This window comes from Micromys minutus, assembly GCF_963924665.1.
Source record: "Micromys minutus genome assembly, chromosome: 12".
Lineage (NCBI taxonomy): Eukaryota > Metazoa > Chordata > Mammalia > Rodentia > Muridae > Micromys > Micromys minutus.
In genome coordinates this window covers 59,320,037-59,331,683 of record NC_137981.1, presented here as the reverse complement: position 1 = coordinate 59,331,683, position 11,647 = coordinate 59,320,037, and the positions used below count along the sequence as shown (strand labels likewise).

The following is an 11,647-nucleotide window of genomic DNA, read 5'->3' as shown; positions in this document are numbered from 1 at the left end:
CCTGAGGAATTAGTTATTTGAGCTAGCAGCAGCTTTCCCAGGTCAACCCAGCAGAGGATCCATGGATTATATCACAATCAACTAGGTAACTCCGGTGTTCATGTAAGTACTGGCCAGTAGCAGTTATTCTGTCTACATGTTCTTACAGGCCCAATGGAATGGGCCTGCTCTTCCTCAGTTCTCTGTGGCTGCTATCTCCTGAATCGTTCAGCTTTTCTCCTTACCTGGTTGGTACCTGAGCAGGCACTCTCAGCCTTCTGTGGGTGTGCCTTTTCTAATGCCCTCTCTACGGGAATATGCACACTGGTTCTGAGCCAATTTCACCTCTGAGCAAAGTAGTCCTCTCAGGCTTCCTAGTGGCTTCAGCCCCAGTCTGGTGGAACATCGCCCACGGGTGCCCTGGACATTCTGTCGGTACACAGCCAGATTTACCTTTGGTCAGCTTCCTACTTCAGTTCCTAGCCTCAGGAACCTTCTAAGACATCACTAACAACTACTGGCTGGCATTCATTCAACACCTTCTACAGCCTTTTTGCAGCTTGCGTTTGTTATCTCTGAGCCTTGCCAAGGCTGCATTAACCCCTTGTTGGCTCTTGGCTGCTTTTTCAGTCAAATGGACTATAGACTGAATGCTTTAGAGCCTCTCACAGATTAGTTGCAGGCATTCCACAAGCCCCATATTTACTGCCTTTCTACCTCCCCCGCCCCCGGATTAAAAGATCTGTAGTTTATCTCCTGAGCTCCAACCACACACCCCATCATCACTAGAGTCCCAATGGAACTTCCTCAGAAAACTGGCCTTGGGTGTCCTCTGGGGGCACATTCTCTTACCCATTCTGAGGTAACCTTGGTCAGCAGTAGGGGTCAGCAATCTGCCCATGTGATACCAAACTTGGGTTTGGAAAATTGATTAGATTAAGTCAATTAAGGCCTCAGAGTTTTTGTTTTCCTTGTATGAGAATTTGATTTTTCCAATTTAAGAAGTCAGTGGCAGAAAAGGATCAATAAATTAAGGTACACTGGTCAAAATAGAGGGGTCTTCAAATCTCGTGAGTGGTCTATCTATAATGTTCAAGGGGCTAAGATTTGGCTTTCTTTGTTCTTTCCCACCAGGGATTTACATTTCCAAGGGGACTGTTCCAAGTGATGGTTCTGCAGCTATTGGGCCTGCTGGCACGGGCAAGCATTGGCGTAGCGGGGCTGCCCACCGTGTGCGAGTGGCACAGGTAGCAGTGAGGGAACGGCTGTACATATGGTAGAGACTTCTGGCTCCTCAGCTAAAACAGGTTCCTCTCGGGCTTAGGCTCTGGTCTACATTGGAAGACATCATTGCCCTACGACCATCCAAGCAGGATTTTAGCCAGCACGTGCTGAAAGGACAGTATCCAGTCACCAGCTGATGGGAAACTGGTTGTGGTACTCTCAACCTTCTGTAACAATCCTAAATAATGTATTATCCCTATCCAATGGCCCCCTCAGGAGTTCACCTCACCAAAACCACAGCAATCCGATTCACAAAAAGCCAAAAAGCCCAGTTTTCTGGAAGAGTTTGGTACTGTCTACCTCCTAGCCCTTTGGAGATTCTTTGTAATACTGTGTAAAGGTGTAGATTGTACTACTGTCCACCCAGTACACGGCACGCCACTTGGTTGGGCCTTACAATTCCCCACCCTTGCCCATGGTCAGCAGTTACAGTCAATCTAATCCCACCCTTGCCCGAAGCTCAGTCACTCAGAGCTGGGCTTTTTTGTCTTTGTTGTTTTTAAGCCAGGTTATTTAAGCAGCTCGAAGACTCTTAGACAATTGTTCTTCCCTTCTACTCACTTTCACTGCACCCAAACCAAATCTTCCTGGGTTCACAGTCTCCTGGCCTGCTTCTTGGGCTTGGGTGCACAGTCAGGAGCTCTGTTCCAGATCCCCAGGAGGGCAAATCTCCTACAAATTAAATGGCTCACTGGCGCCAGGCAAATAGCCAGCCACTCTTGATCCCTGAGACCCCCGCAACCCACCCATGTGGGGAAGGCAAAAGCTGTGAAAGCACTTCCTGGTCAATGATCAGAAATGGAACAGGAAACAAAGTGAAGAGAAACCCAAGTCAAGAACCAGGAAGCAGTTTTACTGGACCCATACTCTAGTCCAGCAGAAAACAGTTTAAAGGCTGATGGCCATTCAGCTCAACAGAGCCTCTTATACTCTGTTCCCCTGCCCCTACCTACAGCAACCCAGAGTGATAGATTTTGATTAGTGATATCAAACTCGATTACTAGACTGCTTAGCTACAGATGTTTCCAGTTAGGTTCTCAGGGCCTTCTACCATGACCTAACTGACCATCAACAAGGACCAGCTAAACCGTCACCTGGACAGTATTGGGGTGCAGGGAGCATAGAGTGTGCAAATGGCGCCTCTGTGAGCTGACACGGTGAGAGGTAGGCAGTGTGCCATAAAGGGGGGGAAATCCAAGCCACTCAATGCTTAGGTTTGGGGGTTTGGTGATGGTGGGTGTGTCGACCTGCTTGTTTAAAAGGGAAGAGAAACCAATAAAATGAGCATATAAAAGAAAAAAGAAGGTGGAACCAGCACTCATGCACATAGAAAGGACATTGTAGAACAGTCTGCCAAGACAGGAGATACAACAATTAGCACACATGCATGGGCAGGACAGGACTGAGACTAAGCTGAAGGAGCCTTTGCTTTTTACTCAAATACCTGTCTACTTAATTATGATGCTTAATGTCATAATTTTCAGAAGACAAAACCAAGGGACAAAGAACCTATTATCCTCTCCCCTTTCCCTTTTTGTGTGTGGGGGGTGGGGGACGAAAGAGGCTGCTGGTGGGAGTCATTCTTGAATGCTCTTCTACCACAGTCAGAGGCAGGGTCTCTGGGTCAAATGTGGAGCTCGCTGGTGTGGCCAGTCCCCGGCTCGCTCTGGGAATCCCTTCTGACTCTGGGGCTGTATCAGAAGGGCCACACCCAACTGCATTTACTTGCATTTACCAGTGTAACAAGCACTTTAACAAAATCTGCCCAGCCAGAATTTGCTACATTGTCTTTAGCCTTTTGTTAAAAATAAAAGAGAACAAGACTATAACTTACAAGTGTAGGAAACACTAAAAGCCAAGAGGAGAATAAAGGTGCAATAATAAAATTAAATATGTACAACTGTTTGAGACCTACAAAGATTCAAAGCAACTAACACAATTTTATTATTTCCATAATAGACAAGGCGAAGACAAAGGAGACAAAGACAACATTCTGATTCCTACCACAAATGAATGTTACAAGTCTCCAGTGGTTCAACATAGGAAAATGTATATTTAAAAAAAAAACAAAAAAACAGAGAAATATAAATATTCAGATATTTGCAGCATAATACAATGTACTTTAAAAAACAGCAAAGCAGTATATTTTTATAATGGCATATGTAACTCTGACAGTAATTTAAAATGCCAAAGCACACCTTTTTCCTATCCTCCCCCAAATCTGGACTGAGGGCTGCAGACCTACAAAATATACAAATAAAAACAAGTTTAGTGCTCAGAGACAATAACTCTTCTTATTGTAATGCATCAAGATGCAAATACTGAATTCAGGAAGGCCAACCACTGTTATATGCAGATAAATAAAACAGACTAACAATACTTTTATAATCAAACACAAGTAACATTAAACTAAAAATATATGCGTATATGCATGTACGTACGGACACCACACCTATTTTAGAAAAAAAAAAAAAAGGTGCCTTGGTGAAAATGACCCTGAAAATATTCATTGAGAACAATATATACAAAACCTTCTATGTAAAAAAGTAAAACTATTTCCGTGCAATTCTATGTGTTCATCCCACATGAAAACTACCTTTACGCTGACACAGTCCTAAGGCAATTCCCTTCACAGTGGTTGTTCACTCACTCAACACCAAGAATGGCAGCACAGACAGAGGTCACACAGACACAACCTGACACACCTCTGTGGCACTCACTGGAGCTCCACTCACTCTTCAAACGAGCAGTTTATAGTTGGTACAAAGAATTTTCCTAAAATGTAGTTTCTCTAGCGCAGATTCAGACTCAGCACATTAAGAGGCTCAGAAGCCACTTCATTTGGTTTCTCATATAGCCCTATAAGAATTCTATATTGAAACAGCTAAACAAGTTCTTGCTGAATTAACATTGCAGCCTTCACCTGCATAGATTCCATTTGGCTTAGTAGCTCTTTGCCCCAGAACATCAGTCTGGAGTTCACATACACTCCTAAAAGTCCATCTCCTTTACAGAAAAGACTCCATAATAGTAGCATGAGAATATATATATAGGTTCTAAAATCGGTTTGATAAGCCTTAGCGCATTCCTCAGTTGAAGTAGCTAAGGGTCAAGGTATAAACAAAAACAGAAGAGTGGAGTCACTGAACTTGAGTGGGTTGAGTACTTATATCAAGAATCACTTCTGTGTAATTAACAAATGAAGTGAACAGGTCCCCAGTTACTCCTTTATAACCACTGGGGGTCTAAAGCATAAAGAGTGAGTAGAAAAGCATAACTACATACCATAGAAAAGGATAACAGTCTGAGGCAAGAGTTGTGGGTGTGTAAATGTGTTTTATGTGCACACACTGTGTGCATTACTCTCTATAGAATTACATACATATCTACAAGATGTCCTGCAGCACAGTTAGAAAGACCTTGTCAAGGAACGAACTACTTGTAGCACAGGCCCCAGAGTTCATACCATCTGCATAAGAAACCAATGTGCATGTACTCACAGCATAAACCTCAGCAACAAAAACATTGCTATCAATACGAGGAGAAATCATAGGTTTAGGTTGATGGATTTTCCCCCACCACTATCAATTGGTAATTTAATAACAACATTGCTTACATAGAGAATCAAAATAACAGCAACAAAACTGCAAGTGGATTTTGAATTCACAAGAAAGATGTTTGGTAAACAAACAAAGTTCAATTTCCAGAGTGAGGACTATCAAAACATTATAAATCTCCTGAGATGCAGTTCAATTACCACATCATTAGAAAAATAGATCATAGAGTAAGCGGCGCCAAGAACGACCCGAGTTTATCTCTTCCCTCTTTTGTTTCCAGCTGGAGGTCTCTTCAGCTGAAGGAGTTGTCCTCCTGTTCCAAACCCCGCAGATGCAGGATTGGACACCCCAAATGTCAAACCAGCTGAAGCCGTGATGCCAGGATTGCTGAAGTTAAACCCAGACGTACTTGAGCTGCCAAAGCCTTATGTTCAGAGAAGAAAATATTCAAATGAGAAGTTAAATCACAAAAACAAATATAAAAAAACAGGGACGAGTGGGAATTTCTAACTGAGAATACACAATTTGTAAGAATAGAAAATGCCTATGGCCCTTGAATATCTAACATGGAGCTTTACAGAAAAATAATTTAGCTAACAACTAAAGTGTTGTCTTGCGAGCTAGAAGTCTGGTGATACAGACCAAGAAAGGAAGTTAGCACAGAGAACTACAATATACAGGGAAATTCAAGCTACCAGAAACTTCTTTGTCTGTATGGTAACATTTTTTATGTGCACATACAACTGTATATAATTCTGTATACAATTATATATGTGCACAAAGTTAGATTACATCATCACGTGTATATATATGTCAGTGTCTTCCTACTCAGACTCACCAAAAACATTTTAGAAAACACATTTAAGGCATCTGGGCCTGCCCTTAAGAAAACCTCAACCCAACTCAATGTTCAAGAGAATGCTAGCAGTCTGTATTTTTAAGAGTCTTTACAATTGAGAACAAGTGTTCTGGCTGCCTGGTTTCCTGACAGTATTTAGAGTCTAGTATGATACTACTGGTTACAAATCTTACTCCACTGGCACTGCTGACTTTAAACACTACTGATAGTACGTGGAATTTCCTAAAATTAAGCCCATTTTTTGAACAGTGTTACATCACTATTTTAGATATACTATTTATCCTTACATATTACACATCAGGACAATTCAATATTTACAAATATAAAGTAAATATTTGTAAATATTGGGGTTTCCCACTAGAAGTAGATTAGACTTACTTAAAAATGAACAAAAAGTCAAGTTAGTCATTATCTATAAACTGCCCTACCTCTCAATATCAGAGGTACTAATGACCGTTTGGACTGAGATGTCTTGTGTTGGGCTGCCTGGCGTACAGGCCTACACTTTCAGCTACCAGATCCTGCTGAGGCAGGATCACAAGTCAAAGGACAGCCTGGGCACTCAGTGAGACCATGGTTCAAAGTGAAGAGCTCCGTGTAGACGAGTGCTCACTCAGTGTGGGTTCCCTGTTCCCACCCCCTGTGCAAACACAAGTAAAAAGTTCCCCTGGGTGAAAAACAAACCACCAATACAGCACAGGGTTAATTGGGGGGGGGGGCAACCATAAAGTCAGCCACTAGGGTTCAAATGAGTCTCTAGCTAACTGTTTATGAGTCAGACTAAGAAGTCTCAGTACACACAGCACTGACAGTAAGGCTGCACAGTTTACTTAGGTAGACAGGCTTCCTCAGAGTAGAGAATGAATTGGGGACCTTCAGGGGTCATTGAGAATAAGAACGTGTGTAATCTTTCGTTGAATCATTTTCACTTTTTAATCTGCCTGGAATTCAGGCAGAGGCACACAAACCTGCACTAAGACTTCCTGAGGGTTTATCTGTTGTTCCAAATCCAAATGTGGAGGCCCCTGTGGTACCGCATCCGAAACCAGAGCTAGCTCCAAATCCTAGTGGAGGTAATAGAGAAATACACAGTACACATAAAACACAGATTACAGTGTACTCACAAGAAAACCAACCACCACCATAGGCCAAATAAACGTAATGTTCACAGACACAGACTTATTGAAGCAGTGAGCTACTTACTCCTCTGCATGAGACTTCTTGAGCAGATTAATTCTAGACAAAACACTAATATATAACTACCCAAACTAGTTTGTGGCCTAGCAGTAAGTTTTAAAGAACCAAGATCACACAGGTTATTTTTACCACTGAATGAGTATAGAATATTAAATATATGCCTAGCTGAAGCATTATTTCATTTCAGAAAAATAAAAGGCTGTCTAAATTCATAAACAAACATGACTTGCACACTGTAAATACTGCAATATTCTGAGGTAAGTGTGCTGTCTAATCCTTACTAAACCACCAGACAGTCCACCACCTCATCTCTGAGACAGAAAAGTCTACCATGTTACTCTCCGTGTTAGCACTAACAGTCTTTCCTCTTAAAACACATATGCATCAAAGTCCATGAAGAAATCCTAAGTACTCAAAGAGAGTTTACCAGGTATTTCCTTTACAAACTCCAAATTCTTTGTTACTATTACAGTCTTATGTCATTTTCCCCATGTAGATGAGGATGACCCAGAACTTCTCATCCTCCTGCCTCCTGAGTGCTGGGATTCCAGGTATAAGCCCCCATTCCCGATATTTGCAGCTACGAATCAGGGCTTCATTCATTCTGGGTAGCACTCAGCCAGCTAAGATGCGCCTCCAGCAAAGTTCAAAGCCTGTTTGCTATTCTGCAATGGCTTGTGGAAATACTTAAGTTGACAGTGAACTATCACTGCCTATAAAAACAAAAATAAAAAAAAAAAAAAAGAAAAAAAAAAAAGAAAGAAGAAGAAGAAGAAAAAAAAAAAAGCCACAATGGAAAGTGGATCATGGTCAAGAGGGATTATGCTATCTCTCATAATTCTAAAATTCTCAATGTACAACAGTTTGTAATAAATAACTGTCGTAACTTAGAGCCTCTCTTTAAAATATTTTAGTGAAAATACAGGAACCTTCATTACCCTCTAATACTTTTGACAAAATACAATAAACTCTCAATTAGTCAAACAGAATTATGAATACATTTATAACTGATGCCTTTATAGACTTACCTTACTAGTTTATGAAACAATTAGAATAATCTGAATTGCTTATATATGTATACAGTCAAACACTCCAAGAGTACATCAAAATGACAAGAGTCAAGCTGTTTAATTTACAATAAAATTCTGTTTAAAGTGGTCACTCTCAGGTAAAAAAAAAAAGTTAACAATCAGGAATATCTATTTGATGTAGTAGACTGGATTCCAAGGTTATATTAGAACTAATCTTCAAGAGTTCAATTAAGTCTCAGTTGATCTAAACTAAGTAATTCTCGAGTTTACATTTCAGCACCTTGCCGGGAACACACACCTCACTGCCACTCAGCTGTAGTGCTTGCTTCTATCTACTCTGAAGCTAATGACAGAACACAATGGTTATGTCTGGAGATTCCTTTTTGCCAGGTGAAACCCTAACTTCCCAAATAGCAGCGGATCCTCTCAGAAGTGGGTTGCAGGCTACCACCAGTCCAAATGAAATAGCTCAATGAAATATGAGAAAAGGGAAAGTGTACCTCCAAGGTTTGAAGAACCTAAGCCACTTGATTGCAAGCCAGTGCCAATCCCTGAGCCGAATGGCGTTCCAAAACTAACTCCCAGAGACGGCTGTGGCCCTGGTATGAAAAAAAAAAACGGGGAGGAAAAACAAATTTGCCTTACTCTTTCAAGATTAAAGTTCCTTTATGAGATTATTTTTAAGCTGAACATTATTTTTTAACAACTCCATTTGTTAAGACTTTGATTTCAAGATGTCTTTCTCACCTAGCTTATCTATCCCAAATATTTTATTTGAAAAAAAATTTTTTTAATGAATCTGCTTACAGTTAAAAGAGGCTTACCACAATGAAAAATGTTCAAAAGTTTAAAGTACTGATAATTTGAAATATTTAATTCCTCACAAGTTATAGTTTTTATATTTCTAGAATCCTTTTAGTTCTACTTGTTTTCTGATACAACTATTTGGTGTAATAAATAAGGTTTTACTTTCCTTTTTAAAAATAACAAGCTCCCAGTATTAGAGTCAAGTTTCAATGATCAAGAGACTGACACTAACATAGCAAAACTATCATGTTACTTCATAAAGTACCCATAAAATTAGGTATAACTTCTGATAATACAGAAATGGTATATATAATAAATAGATAAAAAACAAGACAATGTTTTATTTTATTTAATTTATTGTTCATCTTAAAAGCAAACCAATTACACAGTAACATGACAATTCCAACTTGTTCACAAAAGTGATTATTGAGTTCTAGTCTTCAGCTCTGCTACATTTCAGCACTCATCACCTGACCAATAAGATCAAAAATAAACATTCACAAAGGCACACATGCACCTCGACAGACCCAATACATTCAAGGCTTCAGAAGCTCCTTTCCAACGTTCTGGAAAATGTACTCAAAGTCAAAGCCATGTGCCATCCTTCCATTCCTGCTACGTTACGGATGTGGCTGAGTTTGTTTGGCAACAATAGCATCAAACACACTAGACCCTTGTGGTAACTACTCTTTTTTTTGATAATGATTTATGAAAACTGCTCAGTAGGTTTCATGGTACAAATCTTACTCTTGGCCTCTTCAAGCCAGTGGTTGATACATCTGAGAGCTGAGGGAATGCCAAAGCAAACTGCACCTTCAAATTTAACTTCAAAAACCCAACGCCTTCACATTGTCCAATGAAGAATGAGGTTTGTATATTCAAAAGGTAGTGTAAATTTATAAAGCACAAAACAACATGAGGAAGTACATTTTGCTACCCTGGGACAGAAACTGGACTTTTAAAATAGCTTCTATCCAGAAAACAGAATAACAACTAAATAGCAGCCAGAGTTCTTATACTACTATTAAAAAAATAAATTTAAAAATATTTTTAAATTTTTATATCCAGTTTGAGATTAATTTAAGAATAAAGACCTGGCTAGCAGCTCTTTTGTAAAATGTTACAACAGGAAAAGAAACAGAGAAAGCATGTGTCCAGTTTCTTTAACACTTTAACAGGAGGCACTGCTGGTGGAAGACTAAAGAACAATGCACACCACAGTCCTCAGCCTCACAGTAGGGAGAGTTACCCAGACAGCATGGATTCTGCCATGTGTAGGTCCATTTCTAAGAGCAACAGAACAATTTCTGCAATCATATTTAGGACATCAAACGCATCTGACAATGACAAGACTTCCCATTGCACAAAAGATGCGAGATATTTTGAGTTTTCTACCTTCACACAAATTCTGAAGGCAACATCATTTGTAAAATAGTAGGCAAATGTATAACATTTTAAGTAGTAAAAGCTCATGATAAATTATCTCCCAGGCCAAAGTATTAACATAATTATACTCTGGCCACCATATATATTAGTTTTGCTATCAGAAACAGATTCTAAATCCTTCAGGTGGAAGCTATGTAAACAATTCAAGTCATTTTGAAATCTGAATAGTCACTCAACGAGGGGCTCTTAGTTCTACACGTAAAATCAAATCAATAATATAGACCAATGATTGCCTACAGTAAAATTTCCATGTAAAGAAACATTTTACAAAAGTTTCCATAATAAATTCACATACAACATAATCAGGTTTAGCACTGTAATTCATATTTTCTAGAATAAATATTCACCTTATCTAATGTAAAACTGTATTTATAGGAAAAAGACTAAAGTGCTAGAATTTCTTGTAATTTTCCATGGTCACCAAAAATGTCTAATGTAATTACCACTGTTACTTGTAAGCTCCTTTTAAAATAACAAAAATGCCTTCCCCTAATAAGAAAAACTTATTCTTGCTACTTTTAATGGGGAATGTTCCTTTGGTTATTAAAACAACAAATTCATGAAACCACAAGAAACAAAAATGAAATATTTAACATTTCTGATTTAACACTACGCCTTAAATGTCCAGGCCTTCACCTAAAGCTAGAAAACAGGAATTCCTCACAAATACCTTAGCTCTCCTTAGTAAAAACGAAAGCTAAAGTCACATGAGAAAAATCTTATGTAAACATCAACAACTTTTAAGTGTGAAAACACAACAAAATTTAACCTTAGTATACTGATTGAAAAAACATCCATTCTAAACCAAGATCATATTGAAAAGCCTAGTATGAATCTACTAAGGTGTTGGGAGATCTGAGGAATATTTGTAGACAAGTGTACATGAACTTATCCACACACTGATATTTACTTTATGTATGAATAATCTGGGTTTTCATGAACTCAGTCTTCACAACAAAGAAGCACAAATTAAATATACCTAAACTCAACTGTGTATTTGCTTTCATTAAAAATAAGAAATAGAGGATTGGGGGAGCAGTTCAGTAGTAGACTTGTTAGCATATACAAGGTCCTGGATTCAATCCCACTACCACTACCACACCAAAAACAAGACAAAACAAAACTGCAAGTCCTTTAAAAGTAAGTTTATCCTTCCATCTCCTAGAAAGACAACAGAAAAAAGGAAAGCTACCTTTAAAAAAAAAAGCAACAATCTAAGGAAAACTCTTGTCCTTCTGTGTCCCTGTTTCTATCAAATAAATAAAAAAAATCTATATGCAAATAAAGTTTACTAATGGACATCTATACAGCAACCGCTGTGTATAAAAACATAGAAGCTTTGTCCAGTTTCTCTAGATGGTTTCAAATTGGGACTTAAAGGGGTTTCATAAAAAGTACTGCACAGGAGTATCTACCTGCGTACAAAACAAAATGTAACAGAGCTCAACTAAATGGGATGCAATTCATAACACCATTACCCATGTATC

At 39.0% G+C, this 11,647-nt stretch overlaps 1 protein-coding gene across 1 annotated transcript in view; it reads right to left on the bottom strand.

The window, feature by feature from the left end:
• Nucleotides 1-3,236: 3,236 nt before the first annotated feature.
• Nucleotides 3,237-11,647, bottom strand: part of NUP58 (nucleoporin 58) — a 32,484-nt gene continuing 24,073 nt past the window's right edge. Inside the window, exons 13-15 of the mRNA XM_080926946.1 lie at nt 8,408-8,506; nt 6,648-6,743; nt 3,237-5,244 (exon numbers count right to left, since the gene is read on the bottom strand). Of these exons, the coding sequence (XP_080783072.1) occupies nt 5,075-5,244; nt 6,648-6,743; nt 8,408-8,506 (365 nt within the window). The 3' untranslated portion in view covers nt 3,237-5,074. The remainder of the gene's footprint in view (nt 5,245-6,647; nt 6,744-8,407; nt 8,507-11,647) is intronic.